The sequence below is a fragment of the Pygocentrus nattereri genome, chromosome 27 (genome assembly GCF_015220715.1).
Source record: "Pygocentrus nattereri isolate fPygNat1 chromosome 27, fPygNat1.pri, whole genome shotgun sequence".
Lineage (NCBI taxonomy): Eukaryota > Metazoa > Chordata > Actinopteri > Characiformes > Serrasalmidae > Pygocentrus > Pygocentrus nattereri.
The window spans coordinates 17,562,879-17,579,915 of NC_051237.1; the positions used below are offsets into that span (position 1 = coordinate 17,562,879).

Consider the following 17,037-nt stretch of genomic DNA (forward strand, 5'->3'; position numbering starts at 1 on the left):
GCGCTTTCCCTAAAGCTGACCAGCTCCCTCTGCTGGTTTGCAGGGGAGCAAGACTGAGAAGAGATAAACAAGTGGATGGAAGGGCCTTCTTGGGAACAGACGGGCCACATTGAGGGCTCACCCAGCCTGGCTGTGGCTCTCTGAACATCTCCACGTAAACGGAAGGGACCTGTGGACGAGGATGCTAAGCACTTTGCAACAGCAAAACTGCAGACTGAACAGGGTAAACATGGTAAGGGGTAAGAGGCAGGAGGAACAGCCCAAATTCAAGATGAGGTGAGGAAAGGACAGGACAGGTTGAGGAAGGCACATATCAAGTGACACTCATCCCTCAAGTGCAACACAACATTCAGTGCAGAAAACCTGGCCTTGTGACAGAGGAGAGTGGGAAGGAGGAGGAAGCAGGGTCAATGTACAAAAATATGGTGCTGAGTGGAGGAACAGTCAGAAGAGCCCAAGTTAATTGGAGCAGAGCATGAGCTCCGTAGACAGACAGACAAACAAACAAACAAACAAACAAACAAACAAAGCAGCTTGGGACAAACAGTGATGACATGAAGCAATACAGCTAGGCCTAAGACTACCTGGCATGCTGAGCTGAGATTGCCAAGGCTTCTGAGAACCATGAGAGAAAGAGGGAGTCCAATCATGTATGCTACACAACTATATACAAAGCAAGTTAACAGGAGGATAAGTGGGGAGAGGGGGAAAAAAAAATTTTTTTACAACCCACACACACTATAAAACAAAAATTGAGACCAACAGAAAGGGGATTTTTTTTTCCTTTATGAGGTACCTGCTGTATCTTAGCATAACAAAAAGAAAAAGAAAAACTTAAAACTTTAAAGGCAAATTAAAAAAAAGCAAAATTTAAAAAGGCGGAAATAAAAATAATTTACATACACACTGAAATCATATTCACAAACAAAAAAAAAAAAAAAAAAACCAACTCTTGACTGGCACGCAAAAGGCTGGCTGAGCTCTAGGGCTGCTCCCAACACAGGGCCCTCCAGGGGTGCCTGCTAGGCTTTCACCCAGACCAGCAAGATGCTGGCCTTTCTTTGCTGACCTCCATCCTCTTCCTGACCGACAGCCAGCAGGGGTTCCCGAGAGAGCTGCTGAGCGGTGGTTAAAAGATGCGCTTGCGTTTCAGGTAGGAGTCAGCATAATGACCCCCTAGCCCTTGAGAATGCTGGCCCACATAACCCCCCTCTGGACTAGGCTCTGGAGATGGGATCAGCCGTGAGAACAGACGCTTCTGCCCTCCAATGGGAGTCTAAAGCAGATAATTAGATGGAGTCAGTAACATCGTATGCAGCCATTGCATGGTAATCGCTATTGGGGGCTCAAGCATTCTACTTTGACACGAAGAACACTGTGTTAGAAAGGCAGAATGATCCTACAGCTCAAAATCTCATACCTTTACTCCAGTCCCAGGTGCAGAGAATAAGCTGGAGTGAGACACAGGAGGCATTCCTACAGCCTGGTCAAATGGAAAAGCACCATATCAAAAAACAAACAAAATCTGGTTAAAATAAACAGTTAAGAAGATAAGCCTTATCACACATGAAGTCAACATGTGACTGTTCTAATCTGTCCTCACAACTGGAATATCTAACACTATCCAATTTCAATAGAGAAGGAGCCAGTGATTTGGATGATACTTGGATGATACCTTTCTCCCTTTGGAATGAACAAGACATGATATTTTTAGCAGCTGTAAAGGACACAGGGATTGGGACAGTAGATGTTACCTTATTGAGCTGGGTTGACGGTATGCTGCAAGGGGCTCCAAAGCTGAAGTAGGAGGAGCCAGTAGGGCTGGGGGGATAGTTGAATGGAGATGCTCGGTCACTGAAGCTTGAGTGCTATAGTATTAAAAGGAAATACTTCAATCTTACTAGGTAATAAAAGCAAGCTAGCCAGTGTGATTCTTTAGGAATAACACTAATGGAGCCATTTGATAACCTTCATTGAATTTATATTCTTAAAAAAGGGAATCGTGGCCGTTTGAGAATTTAAATATTGGACTTTCTGAAGTTAAGACAAAAAAAGGCAGAGTTTTGCCTGGTGCATTCAGACTACTTTTCTCAACACACTGAACAAAAGCTGCGTTTTACAGTACTCTGATCACACTAGACCACAAGCTCATGCAACAGCCATAATACATGATGTTTCTGCTGACTCAGCTGTTCACAATAGTGGTGACAGGAACCAGATGTCTATAGCGTTCAATGGCTCTAACAGCAACCTCAAAACTATAACGCAATGGTTATGAATACACTGCCCGATACCCAAGACACTTCTGCTATAAGCTTTTGACCTAAAATGCATCTTCAAACAGTTTGTGAAACAGTATACTGAGCCAAGACAGCATCAAAGACTGCCAAACAAAATTGGTATAACTGCATTATAGGCATCACAACCCCTGATACTCGTGCAAAACCCCAGATACTGATGCAAAAATGTTGAAAAGCAGGTGGAATTCCCCTTTAACTAACCAGTAGTATACTGCCATGAGGGAAGACTATACCTGTGCTCCATAGGCAAAGAGCCCTGTGCTGTCCAGCGCCTCCTGTTGCTCAAAAAGGTGGCCATGGGAGTCCTGCAGAAAGACCCCAAATCAATACAAAAACAAAACCGTAAACAAGCACACGCTGCATACTATAGCGCGTATTTCATTTTTCAGTGAAAATTAAAGCAGTGCTCATGGTGTGTGATAAAAACCACCACTGTTTAGTTATCAGTATTAACCATCTTCCACCCTATGTACAAGAGCTTTCAGTTGCTGGTCACTTCAGCTTCATGTCTGAGGGGAGGGACTTGGATATATAGGGGATTTCTGATTATTTCTAGACTTCAATAATTATAATATTTAAAAATAAATGTTTAAAACAGTGTAAATTTGATATCACGTTAACTACCATGGCTTTCTGATGTCAACATGGCTTTAAAGTGGACTTAAGCTCATTTTCAGTGTTCATAATATTTTAGGGTCTACCAGAACACATGCTTCAATGTTCCAAAACACTCCTCATACCATACAGCTCCATTTACCCTCCTCCTATAATATAAATATAATATAAATATAATATAAATATAATATATAAGTCCTGTTAGAGCTCCTGTGTCTAAGCCTGATGAGCTCAGTGTGCTCTGACTGGGTCAGATCAGCGTCCAACGCTAGGCAGAACAAGATCTGATACACATCTGCAAACTAGACTGGAGCAGGATGTTGAAGCGGGTTTTACTTTGTTCGTGTGAGGTTGTGCCAAGCTTGCCATTAGGTGGGCAATAAGGATGGAGTTAAGAGATTGCGTTATTTTGCAACACAGAAAAGGGGCTGGAATTCCAAAGTATTTCAGCCAGCTGAGAAAAGTGTTTAGAAAAGAGTTATTCCCTCTGGTCCCCTTTATTTAACATAAAGGCAAAAAGCTGCAACATGGCAAGAAGTTCGACGGTGCTTCCAGTGGCTCACGAGCGCTGGCGTCAGCGTCTGATCCTTCATTAGAATCAAATACTTGGAAGACTTGGGACCAGTGTGCAGTGGTCTTAAGCGTGATCGTAGCTCAGCGACATCCACACACACACCTCCCAAAACATGCTCCAATTTCAGCTTTCATGCAGTCACACAACTTTACACTCTGCGATATCCTCTAAACGAGTGCCATTTTATCAACACTGGCTGGACCCAAGCCTTCTGTGTGGTACATTTGGCCTGCTAACTAATACGCTACAGTCCAAAACAGTTGAACGGGTCCGATTTCGGCTTTGTCTCACTAAACTTTTGCTCTTTCAACTTGGCTTTTATAATCTAAAGTTGTCAGCAGACCACCACTTGGTCAGAATCAAAACCGGCATTGTTTGGGTCTGTAGCCTGCTCTCCAAGCCAACACTGACACCAAAAAACATGTTTCATTTCGTTTTTTCTGTTCCTTCTGCACCAGACACTCGACTTCACTCCTTCAGAAATATCGTGTGTGTTGGTGCTTTAGATAGCCAGAATCTAATGTTCTGTGCTGGACAGAGCTGGTATTTATAAGTTACTAGATAGCTAGATATACTTAGTGCGTGTCACGTAAGCAAACAAATTATTTTGGGATTTTCAAATAACGCACCGTTCTTTGTCACTCAAGACATCCCACCTACCCTGGTAATACCATATACTGCAGTAATAGGGGTAGAATTTTGACCACAGTAACATGGGGATACTGCCGGACCCTATCCAGCAGCAATGCTCTAAACCACTGTGGTAAACTATGGCTGTCTTTAAAATATACCCACTAACCTGGTGAAGTGATGGGAACTCGCGTGCATAAGAATCCTGGCATCGCAGGCTGTAATTGGAGTGAATACTCTGAAGAGGCCGTGGCGTAGATGTCCCACTTAACGTTGGCCTCTTTCTATACGGGTGGGTCCTGGAACTGGCAGCTATACAGGCAGAAGGGACGTTCAGATTATAGGACAGCACCTGAGCATTATATGGACAACAAAAACACAGAAGGCAGATGACCAACCTGAGGATGGGAATATGCTAGGTGCATTCAGAAAAGGGTTTGAGGACACTCCAATCTCTTTGGGTGGATCTCCCAATATGGATGCCTTCTCAAAGAAGAAAGAAGAAAAAGAGAGAGAAGGGGGAAAACAAATACATCAAGCCTTCATTCCATCATCACAGTCTGCAATCACACACACAAAAACCCACAGGTTCAGACAACATGAAGTAATAATCAGGCCAACCATTCCATGTTCTACACAGCACTCTTTTCAGGAAACTACAGGTATCAAATTTCCATTGTTCAGGAGAAATGGATGCTACCCAAGGCATCAAACATTTCTAGGGTTGTCAATCGTTCCCATGCACTGGGACATTGAAAATTCCCTCATTGCACCATGCCGTTTGCTGAATGAATGCGCACACACACACACACACACACACACACACACACACACACACACACACACACACACACACACACACACACACACACACACACACACACACACACACACGAGCCAACAAGTTGAATTTATCACTAAATATGCTTGACAGGAACATCCCAAAAAACATTCCAGAAGCAAATCATGGGTCCCACAAAAGTTGGCGGGTTCTGTAGCCAACTGCTTAAGAGCAGAACAAGCAAGGATATTTTTTGGACCGAGTTAATCAGCTTAATATCTTTAACTCTGAGGGTACAAACATGCGATCCTGACTTTATAAACAAACATTCATTTTCCATCATGTTACGTGGAATTTACCACTAGAGGATGAACTTTACTGGGCTAGTGGGCTCTTGTCTAATCCTTGGTATGCTCTAATTTATGGCCAGCTTAAAAAGATGTAAAACACAGCTACAAATCAAAAACATAGAATTTCTTCCCTTTTAGAATTGCTCAGATATTTAACTTCAACAAATAATGCCAAATGTTCAGAACAGCAGCATATACAGTATCGCAAAAGTGAACCCCTCACATTTCTGCATTTTCATGGGACAAAACTAAAAATTGGATGCAACTTAAAGTTGTCAGCGTACAGCTTGTATAGCAGTATAGATTTACGGTCCTCTGAAAATAACAGCCATTAATGCCTGAATACCTGGCAACACAAGTGAACGTGTCCAAATTGTGCTCCAAGTGTCAACATTTTGTGTGAACACCATTATTATCTAGCACAGCCTGAACCCTCTAGGGCATGGAATTCACCAGAGCTGCACAGGTTGCTACTGAAATCCTTTTCCACTCCTCCATGATGACATCATGGAGCTGGTGGATGTTGGACACCTTGCACTCCTCCTCTTTCCACTGGAGGATGACGCACAGGTGCTCAATTGGGTTTAGGCCTGGAGACAAACACTGGATATTCAACTGCCTTGCTAAAGGTAAAGGTGATGGACTGGCTGAGTGAGTTGTACCCAAACACCAAATTTAACAGCCCTGCTCCCCGTTCACACCTGGAACCTTGTAACTAACAAGTCTCATGACACCAGGCAGAGGACAACGACACAATTGGGCACAACTTAGACGTTCACTGTGAGGTGTACTCACTTGTGTTGCCAGCTAGACATTAATGGCTGAGGTATTTTCAGAAGATAGTACACTGACTACTTTAAGTTATAGCCAAGTTTCATTTCTATAGTGCTGTCCCATAAAAAGATAATATCTGCAGAAATGTGAGGGGCACCCGCTTTTGTGAGATACTGTAAATCATCTCATGAAAAGAACTAATAACTAGGAGCCACACGACACCTACATCTCCACACAATTGACCTAAAATCACACCTCCATTAACAGCAACCATAGCTGTCAACAATGGCAAGTGTCGCCTCATACCTACCGATAACTATGGTCATGCGCAAACTCCAGCATCAGCAATGCTGGTCAGTGTACGTGGTATCTATGGTAATGTTCTACATGAAAATCACTTACCCGTCAGACACTGTAACCTGTAAAGTCTATTAAATTAATTAGCAACAAAATTATTGGCAAAAAAAGTGAAGAAAAGAAAAAATAAATAAGCCTCACCAATGAAAGAGGGGACCCATCTCCTCCTAGCACACTCCCCAGAAGTGGCATGCTCAAACCTTGTAGCGCAGGAGAGGGGTTTAGGGTGAAGCTAACTGGTGTGGTTGGAGACTCTGGCTCCCTCCCTAGTGTCCGGCCCACAGATGGGGGCTTTATGGGACCTAGAGGCTCTGTTTGCAGGCTGAGGCCTGGACCCATGGCACCTAGATCAGACATACAGGACAAAATCGTTCAGGGGGTGGGTAAGTCAGTAAGTAAGTAAGTAAGTAAATAAATAAATAAAATGCATACATACAAACATTTATACATCTCAGATCAGTCCAAATTTTGCTTCTTTAATTTTGAACTGGAAAGGTGAGCCTAACGTTGCTAACAAACACTAGATCTCAATTGTCAACCATGTAGTCCAAAATTATGCCTGGTGTGTTTAAAGAAAAACAAAAAAAATCCAAACAAATTTGGACAAATTAAAAATGGGCAAATCTGCAGGCAGCCACTTTATACAAGGCTGACGAGGCATTTCTATAGCACATATTTAGTTGTACTGTGCTCCAGCAGCAAACCATGACTAGAGCTAGGCCTTCAATTTGGGCCAGGAATGTCAAAACATTAGTGGGGGTTCCATCACACCTCACATGGTACAGCAGTTACTTCAACAGTGAAACTCTCGCACATTTTAGGTGGGGCAGAAAACTAATATAGAATGGCCTTTCAAAACACCTGAAGCTTCTTTAAAAAAAAAAAAAAAAAAAAAAAAAAAAAAAAAAAAAAAAAAAATTTACTTAAAGGGTGCGACAGACGTCCTGCAACTGTCTTTTTCCATTTCTTTGAAACCCCCTGATTAGAGTGCCCTCGTACTGTCAGCAACACATCTAGGACATCCAGAAAGCTTTATGTGATGTTTTCACACAAAGTTAGTCCCAACCGTTGGAAATAAATGACTGGTTAATTCCATCAATTCATATTTATGATAGTTTATCTAATGCGTTAGGACTTCCGGTCAGCTCTTGAAGGCCTAACCAAAGGAGAAGCTCTCTCAGTCACATCAACCTAGAAACCATGGAGAATAATTCTTGACTGGCCAGTTTTCAGCTGGACATTTCAAGAATTTAACCTTCGTTTTTATCCTGTACATAAAACAATTAGTACTGTAATACTTGCAGAATATAAATACAAGCATGATTCTACTAAATGAAACGAGCTAAAATTAGACATTTAGTTCCAAGAAATTATTAGCCCCCCCCCCCCAACAATTTTAACTCTAAACTAGTCTTTGCTGATCTACATCTGGGGCAAGAGGAAAGCTGTTTAAACTTTTTTGCCAATTTATCATCAGAGGCAAGTCAGCAGAATGAATAATGTTAGTCAACTGTTACAAGATCCAAAAATATTGCACCATTTAATACCTTGGGGTAGTAGATTTGACACACCATGAGGTAGATCTCCCAGCATGTTAATCCCTTGTTGTAGAGGGAGAGTTGTGAGAGGATTTTCACCCAACAGTCCAGCCTGCCAAACAGAAACCACAGCATTAAGGGCTCAAACTTAACCCAATATGTGTAGCGCAAACCACAACACAAGCCAATACTACAATACAAACCAAACAAAAACAACGTCAGATCAGACCGAGGATGAGGATTTAGAAGAAGCCGTGAAGATGTTTAATGAGAGCAATTTTAGAGACTACAAAGCCGAGTGGTTGGTGTGTGCGCAACTGCTTGACCTGAATCACGCAACAGGAAAGCTCCAGGAAGCTTAGGTCTGATGAGTTTGTCAGATTTTCCCAGCCAAGTGAATGAATTTCAAGATAAAGAGCTTAAAGAAAAAGAAATACCAACACCCTTCACTGCCCTCATACATCCCCTTCTTTAAAGCCCTTTGAAGATTCGGGTTAATGGACTCTGCTGGTCGCCATAACGCAATTATGGGCAGGTCAACAATTTCAGGAAGTGACCAACAAAATCAACTTTAACACAACCTGTTAAACCAATGGGACAACAAGCTACTGGGGACACACTGGGAGGATTTAGCATTTACATTACACATGTTGGGCATATGCATCCGCAATCACCTTCAAAGGCGGTTTGGTGATCAGATCACAGAGAGAGTGGACCCTGTTCATGACTATACACCTGACATGTTAATGACAAACGTAGAAGAGCTTGAGGATTAAGGAGAGAAATCAGAAGATCAACAAAAACCTGAAACGCACAGGAATTTCGGAACAACTTTCCAGTGAAATGTGCAGTTTACACACAAACTGGCCTCTAATCTCAGACCACAATGAATACACAGTGTCTTTGTCTAGTCTTACAAATTATGAAAACTAACAATATTATGACCAAGTAATGTCAGGTTATGTTTTTCCCCAAAAAAATATCTTAGGTGTTGCACTTTTCAGCAGCCATAATATTCAATAAAAGGACAAACACCATTGCCTTGAAGTCGTACGCACGTGTCAGTCTTAAGACAATACCGCATTTACTGTTCTACAGTTACTGGAGGGCACCTTGTCCATGAAGACTTCTGCAGTCTCTGTGGAAGAATCAAACTCTATTCTTCGATACTACCTAGCACACCACACCACACACTCAAAAGGGCCACTCACACAAAGTGGTAGACGGTTTTCTTTACTGTGCAGAACGTGTGCCCAAAGAAGAGGGTTTCCTAGAAGGGCTTGCTAGGAAGGGAGAACAGGTAGGTTTGAGTGAGAACTAGAGAGTAATGTTAAAGAATAATGAAGATAACAGGAGGAGCAAACAAAAGTAACGGGATGGGGCATGAAATGCCACTCTGTACCTGCTGGACTTGGTTCTGAAGCAGCAGTTGCACAAGAGCTGCAGAAAGAGCTGGATTAGCCAAGAGCGGCATTGGTGGGGCTGCACCAAGCAGACCTGAAAACAAGGACCAGTTCATCGCATCACTACACTACTTAGAAGATATCCATATGCTACAGATGCATCAGTAGGCATGTTACCTTGTTTCTGCCCCTGGTTGAGCGGGTTCAGCAGCATCTTCAGGGTGGCTGGATTGCTCAAGCCAGAAAGGATCTGCATGGCATTGGGCTCAGGGAGTAGACCTTTTCCCCTGTTTAAAGCCTGTGGAGAGATATGGTTGGGGCAGTCAATGAAAGACAAATTCCATTAGCTCGATGTTGTACAGGATTGATTTTGCACACAAAAGGGAAAGTACCATAGTCTGGGCAGCAATAAGAGCTGCCAGCATACTCCTGCCTGGTGGCCCTGGGGCACAGAAGGAGACACGAATGTGGGTTCCCCCTAGAAGCCTTCCGTCAGTTAATCGTTGCACCTCTTCAGCCATCTCTGGCGTGGAGTACTCCAAAACAGCAAACCGCCGGAAACTGCCGTCTTGGCCCTGAGCAAGCTAATAGTTGGGGGGAGAGAAAAAAACCCACACAATTGACTACAACATTTCAAAAGGCGAGAGTCACTGCATCCAGAAAGGAATCAGCCATCCCACTTCCCCAATGTGTGCCCCTTTCCTCCTGCCTTACTAATCTGCTGAAGGGTTTTAGCAGATCCAGCCGAGTCAAGTCTGTTGCCAAATCCTCCGATCACTCAGAGCAAAGTTGGTTAAAGATCATTTTCTTATTTAGCTTCTAAATCCTAAGATTTGGCAATAGCATTCTACAGACCTAGTAATGCAAGCTCAAGGGTTTTGTTTGGTTTTTAATTAATAAATAAAAAATAAAAAAATTAAAATCAACACCACACAACATTTATTTGGGCCAAGATGTCTAGATGGACGGTGGCTCATTTTCATGTTTTTAAATTGTGCCATCATTTCATTATGACAACAGCACACACACACACACACACACACACAAATAAAAATAATAATAATAAAAAAAATGAGAAGGAGTAGAAGTATTATACATGGTTGTTATTATTAATAATACTTTTTAAAATTATCATTATTAATATTAGTAAAATTCTACAAAATCAGACATGTCCAAAGTGAAAATGTTACAGCCTGGGTGAGGCCAAGTTAAAAGGCCAATGATGAGTAAAAAAAATAAACTCATTAAATGTCATGTAGTTTCCCTTAAAAAGACCCAAAAATCCTATTCAGATCTCTCTCCACTCAAACTAGTAATTCACAGAAGTGTTTGCGAAAATGACTCAAATCTGACATTTTGGTGATTTGGAGACATAACTTGAGTTTAGTCAGTTAGGCAGCAAACAGATCAGCACCACTAAATACACTCACAGCACTGTTTGTTGCTGATTGCTTTACACTTCACAAGTCCACCACCCTGAAAAGCCCAGTACAACACTTAGAAAAGAACGAAATCCAGTGGGGACTAGAGATTTTAACATTCAGTCAAGAGAAAAGAAGCCACCCTAAAAACTCGAGAGTTAAAAGCAGAAAAAAGTTTCACTCAAAACATACGGCTGCCCATACGCACAAACACGCATGTATGTGCCCATGTATGAGGCAGTGTGTTTTAACATGAAAAAGCAAGCTGCTCTTTTCCATTCCAGAAAGGCCCACAGGCCTGCTGACTGACCGCACCTGGCTCAGTCAGATGGTCATCACCATAGAAACCATCAATGCTCAATGCTAACTGAAAAGCAGGGCAAAGGTCAGGGGCCTAGAAATAAAAAAATTACAGGGTCAAGTGCTGCACCTGTGCCCTCAGACAAAGGGCAAACTAACTTCTGCACTTTTTTAAACAAAAGTAGAAACTAGAAACCATTGGAACATGTCGAATGGAGTTGTTTAACAAAAGGACTGCATTTAAAAGAGCAGGATTTTATATCAACTACACTACCTACAACACTTACCACGTTAAGTGAAGAAAGCTCAATGTTATTAGTTTTAATTATGATCAGGCTGTAGATTAGAATTTACAGCCATTCGTTACTGTTTGCACACTGTGGAATTAGACCTCTGCATTTAACCCATCCGTGCACCGAAACACCCACATACCTGCACACTAGTGAACACACACACACACACACACACACACACACACACAGCAGTGGACAGCCCTATCCACGGCACCTGGGGAGCAATTGGGGGTTAGGTGCCTTGCTCGAGGGCACTTCAGGCAGCCGAGGGGATCGAACCAGAGACCCTCTGGTAACAGAGGGTTCCCTAACCTCCAGCCTGAAGCAACCAAGCATGTGCCGTGTATGAGACCGCATAATCTCAACCAACTGGCCATCCTGCATTTAGCTTAAGGTGTGTGTTCATGTGTGGGAATACTACTGTCTTGCTAGGCTTTGCATGAAATCAAAGGAGCAACAGGTTCTTAAACAAGCAGGGAATGAGGTTTACCGTTACTATGGGGCAGTTACTATGGGGCAGTTACTGCGGTAATTTAGTAAAGTAGGGCAGCCACGACTCCTTGAATTAAACCATTACACCATAAAAAAGTAGTGAAAACATTAAATTCTACATTGAAAGCTGTGATCATTCTAACAATACTTATGTTGCCTGCCATTCACATTTAGCAAGTGCAAGTGCTCCTCATTAACCCTCTATTGAAAATATATCTTTTTTGAATCGTTTAATATGGAGGACGGTCTCTCCCTCTTTAAATGCACAGGCCCTTTCGCCTAAAGCTTTCTTCATACACGATACTGCAGATAGCACCGCAAGAGGTCTATAAAGCAAAATGTGTATATGAAGTAAAAGACCTCACTTCATCAAGGCCAGGGAAGCCCAAACTGTGTCTTGGGGAGGTCTAATTGCAATAAAAGACAATTTGATGCTCAAGTGGTCAACTACTCAAACAACTGTTAGGTCCACATAAAAAGGCTAGCAGGACAGTCATACTGAAGAAACACGAACCTGACAGAAAATTGGAGCAGGTGTGTCAGCCAGGGCGTTGCGAAGGTCCTGAGCAGTGAGGAGGCTTTGAGGTAGGCGGTCCACACAGAGACAGCGCGAGTGCAGCATGGGGTAGGTGAGTGAGCCAACTTCCGTCCAATGCACGTACAGCATGCGAGAGCCAAGCTGCTTCCCCAGCAGTTCCGATTTGGCTCGGGCCGCCGAGTCCTTCTTCATGTACTCCACAAAGCCATAGCCCTTGGAGTGGCCCGTATTGGCGCTGTGCACCAGGAAACAGCGCTCAAGGTTTCCAAAGGGCCGGACCAGCTCCTCAAACTGCTGCTGTGTAAAGGCCCCAGGTAGGTTGGCGATGCAGAGCAAAGCATCCGTGGGCTGCAGTTGCACAGAGATCTCCCGATCACGCAGAACGTACTGGTGGAACTCCTTGATCGCGGACTGGGCCTGCTCACCATTTAGCAGTGTGACAAAGGCTGAAAGAAATCATAACCTGTAGCTGAGCAACACATCAGATGAGCAAACCCTGACCAAATTAGCCTTCAATATCAAGTCATGATGGAGATACGAAGTGTTCTCCAAGAGTGTGACAAACTAGGAGCAGCAATGCAGCAAAAACGCAGCATCTTGATACTCGAAGACCGTTTTATATATTTCTTGATCATTTGGAACAGGGAAAAAAAAAAAAAAAAAAAAAATAAAAAAATAAAAAAAAATAACTGCACCAGGAGTGACAAAAAAAAAAAAAAAAAAAAAAAAAAAAAAAAGGCTAAGTACAGGTTTGCACTAAATTCAGATAAACAGGACAGAGTAACGTTGGTATTGCCAGTACTTAATGACGAGCATCATTAGTTTATAAAAAAAAGTGAGAACTGGTATCATACTGCCCAACCTTATAAGACACCTGATCATTTATTCATATTAACTATAAAAGAAAACCAAGTAATTCATACAAAACAGTCATGACATTCCTTTTAACCAAAAACCATGACAACAGATGTATATAGTGTGATGTGGAGGTACACTAAACTGTATAACAGCAGCCCTGACTGCTGTTCGGCTGTAGCGTTCCATAAGACAAAAATAAGCGGGCTTGCGTTTTAAATAACATCACTAACTTTTACTGCAAGGAGTCTCTGAGCATTCATAATGTGATGCTGTTAGAGGATCAAAGCAGAAGGAAGTCAAGCGTTAATTAATGCAACCCTGTTTCTAAAAAACAGAAAACAATGTTAAAATCATTTAAACTTTATATCCAATTGAAAACAGTACAAAAAACACACAACACACACCTTTTATGAAAAATATATACTCATTTTAAATTTAATGCCAGCAACAAGTTATCAAAGTTGTGACAGAGGCATGTTTACTACCGTGTCACATTCCCTCTTTCAACAACACTTGCGACTCTTTGTACAGAGCCATGCTGTTGTAACACATGCAGAATGTGGTTCGACACCGTCTTGCTGAAACGGGGAAAAAAAAAAAAAGTCCTTTGCTGAAAAAGACGTCGTTTGGATGGCAGCATACGTTGCTCCAAAACCTGTATACACTGCTCAGCATTTAATGGTGCCTACACAGATGTGCAAGTCTCCAAGGACAACCCCCCCATACCACCATGGTCACTGGCTTTTGAAATGACGAGCAGCGATTTCCGCTACAGAATCATGTTTTTAAGTCAGTGCCACCTATTAGATCACGGCTATTGGTTTTCGGGCTTGTCACTCGTATACAGACTTTAACCAGTCTTTTGTTGCACCCGTCCCAACTTTTTTGAAACTTGTTGCTGACAGCAAATTCAAAACTGGCATAAATTTTAAGGGGAAAAAATTCTCAGTTCCAACATTAAATATGTTGTCTTCGTACAATTAAAGTCACGGTTTAAATGACTCACTTCACTGAATTCTGTGTTTACAGTTTGCACACTGTCCCAACTTTTTGGAAAAGAGGTAAATTAATTAAAAAAAAAAAAAACCACGAGGCTGGTAAGGGATGGTGAAATTTTAGCTACTGCTTTACACTGAACTGCCCGCTCAGCTCGAGTATTGTGGTAAGCAAAGAACGTACCTGTTCCTTTGTATTTGTCAACAAAGCAGTACTTCAGATCATAGCTGCTTAACAGCTCATGCACTTCCTGAAAAGAATGAAAGAGGGACAGAAAGGTGTTTAAAAATAAGGAAAACCGTTTAAACTGACAAAATAACTATTTCAAGACAGCATGTCAAGACTGAGTACTGCCACAAACAGGAGAACACTGCAGTGACCGCCTCTTCTACCTGGCAGGAATTGGCTTCTACACATCACCTGTACTGGACTACAGGAAGGGGAAAGCCTAGATCTTAATCCAAGTGCTAAAGGTTCTTGGCTTGGTGAATCGGTTCAGACTGATGGAGAACACGCTGTATATGGCATTTTTTATATATATATATATATATATATATATATATATATATATATATATATATATATATATATATATATATATATATATATATATATATATATATATATATATATACACATACACACACACACACATACACATACATACATACATAGAGAAAAAGGTTCTTCAATTGTAACGATATCAAGCATGTAACAACAGAAGAACCCTTTAGTGCTACATAAAACCTTTTTCTGAAAAGTTCTACACAGAACCATTCACAACACTTCTGCCTAGCGTCCGCCCCGCAACACTGATGGGAGATTTGTTAAGGTAAAATGCTTAAATGCTTCCTACGCGTTACCACAGTGCCGTCGAGCACTTTCTTTGTAGTGAAGCTCAATACAAACCGGTTTTGTCAAAGCACCTTCGACCCTTTTGTCGTCCTCTCTGCTCCCATTCCCAACTCCAACCCCCACAGTGCCGCGCGGGCAGCACCGTTCCCCGCGAGTCAAGCACTTTCCTACAATAATGTCCATCACCGCTCGGACTACACAAACGGGCAGAGCCGTTTAGCCTCGTGTCACGGGGAGCACACGACCCCGGGCGGGATCAGTTAAACCCGGAGTCCGCCTGACGCTCGTTCACTGCTCAGTATCACGGGCTGCATTTCGCTGACGCGGATTCGTGGCAACACCGGTCCCTTCACTGCTAACCCGAGCCCACAGTTCCCCGCCGACTTTAACGCCTGTCCGCCGCGGTGCGCTTCACAACACGTAGAGGCTTCGAACTAAGAACAACACCAAGCACACGACATGTTTTAATAAACAACGAGCAGCCATCTCGAGCGAAGCGCTCACGCTAGCCGAGCACGCCAGCTGGGTGGATGGACGGCGTCAGTGTGCAGCGCTAACCCAGATTAGCTCGGCCAGTTAACTGCCCACCTGAGGGGAACCTCGCACCGGTCCAGCCCAAACACCGGTCACACGCCCGGCCGAGCCAGTCAGCGCCAGCGTTAGCGAATAAAGTTACCCAGCCTTGTGGAAGACCGGCTCCACGGCAGCCTCAACTGGCGAGGGAACTTCAGTCAAACTAGCTACACGGCTTCGCCTACGATAAGTAGTTAAGCTCAGCTGGTCCGCTCCACACGAGGCCGACACGTCCGAAAGCCGGTCCGGTGGACCTTCCCCGTGTTGGGTTACGACGGACTGGATTAAGTCGCTGTAATCGATCGCGTTAGCGACGTTATTCCGCCCAGCACATCACGGTCGCCGTGGCACAGTGGAAGTGAACGTGCTCCCAGCCTTTGGCGAACCCCGCGGGCTCAGCCCGGCGAGTCCCCCCTCCGCCCGTCCCTCCGTCCCGCTGCGGGATGCTAGCTAGCGTTAGCCGACTCACCCGCTTGGGAGCAGGGCGGAGGTTTTCTACTTTGTTAGCCAACTATCCTACAGTTACTTGCCTGGTTGCTCACATCGGCGGGGAGGTTCTTTATAATGATTTTGCGGCGATTGTAAAACTCTCTGCGAGTCCTCTCTAAACGACTAGCGACTTCTTCAGGGCTGAGGGTAGTCAGCTCATCGTCGACCCTGCGGGGACATTCGCCGCCCGCGGACGAGTCTTCGTCGCGGCGATCTGCTTCGGCGTCTCTGCTTTCTTCAGCAGCCCAGTTCTCCGGTTTGGCTTGATCGTAGTGCTCGTAGAATGGACGGGTAGTGAAACTGGCACCAGCGTAGCTCTTCTCGTCTCTGGCAGCTCTGCTAACGGACACGGCGGCCGCCATGGCTTCGTGTGGAAGGTTCCTCGCTCGGAGCTTCTCCGCTCGCTTTGGGCAGTTTAAACAATACACACGCAGGGCGAACTCGGGCGCTGATTGGCCGAGAGGAGAATGCGCGTCTCCTCACAGCGCCGGGGGCGGGGCCGGCGTGTCACGTGGCCGTTTTAAATCGATAACAAGCATGTCTGTAATAAAGCGCTGCAGTCAGGCAGTGGGGGGCTGTAATAAACCATAATCACTTACAAACACGCGCCACGTCGTTATTGCTGTGTACGCTACAGAATGAGTTAGTAATTGGATCTGTACGGCGAATAAAATGAACGCGAGGTAGATAAAGGGGTCTCGTTTCTGTTTAACAGGTTCGTGATTAGGCTACAGTGCTTGGCCACATTAGACCTATTAAAGAAGTACGATTTACAAGAGTCATATGATCTCTCTCTCTCTCTCTCTCTCTCTCTCTCTCTCACACACACACACACACACGCGCGCTAAAGTTCCTCGGATCAATAAAGTATCTATCAATCTATCTTTCTACCTTCTAAGC

The 17,037-nt window shown here is 43.6% G+C and overlaps 1 protein-coding gene across 1 annotated transcript; it reads right to left on the bottom strand.

The window, feature by feature from the left end:
- Nucleotides 1–964: 964 nt before the first annotated feature.
- raver1 (ribonucleoprotein, PTB-binding 1) lies at nucleotides 965–16,514 on the bottom strand. The gene is made up of 14 exons (XM_017719030.2): nucleotides 16,179–16,514; nucleotides 14,404–14,470; nucleotides 12,343–12,812; nucleotides 9,715–9,906; nucleotides 9,500–9,620; nucleotides 9,322–9,416; nucleotides 7,929–8,031; nucleotides 6,523–6,725; nucleotides 4,518–4,602; nucleotides 4,289–4,431; nucleotides 2,534–2,605; nucleotides 1,755–1,868; nucleotides 1,421–1,483; nucleotides 965–1,276 (listed from the first exon to the last, which is right to left on the bottom strand). Exons 1-14 carry the CDS (start codon nucleotides 16,497–16,499, stop codon nucleotides 1,130–1,132), a joined length of 2,196 nt encoding a protein of 731 aa, XP_017574519.1. The 5' UTR covers nucleotides 16,500–16,514; the 3' UTR covers nucleotides 965–1,129.
- Between the last annotated feature and the right edge of the window lie 523 nt (nucleotides 16,515–17,037).

Excerpts from the sequence above, each read along its gene's own strand:
- raver1 (XM_017719030.2), bottom strand. The coding sequence starts at position 16,499 with ATGGCGGCCGCCGTGTCCGTTAGCAGAGCTGCCAGAGACGAGAAGAGC. Across the intron at positions 6,726-7,928 it reads GTCAAATCTACTACCCCAAG|GTGCCATGGGTCCAGGCCTC; the intron begins GTATTAAATGGT and ends TGTCTGATCTAG. Across the intron at positions 1,277-1,420 it reads CACCTGGGACTGGAGTAAAG|ACTCCCATTGGAGGGCAGAA; the intron begins GTATGAGATTTT and ends TATCTGCTTTAG.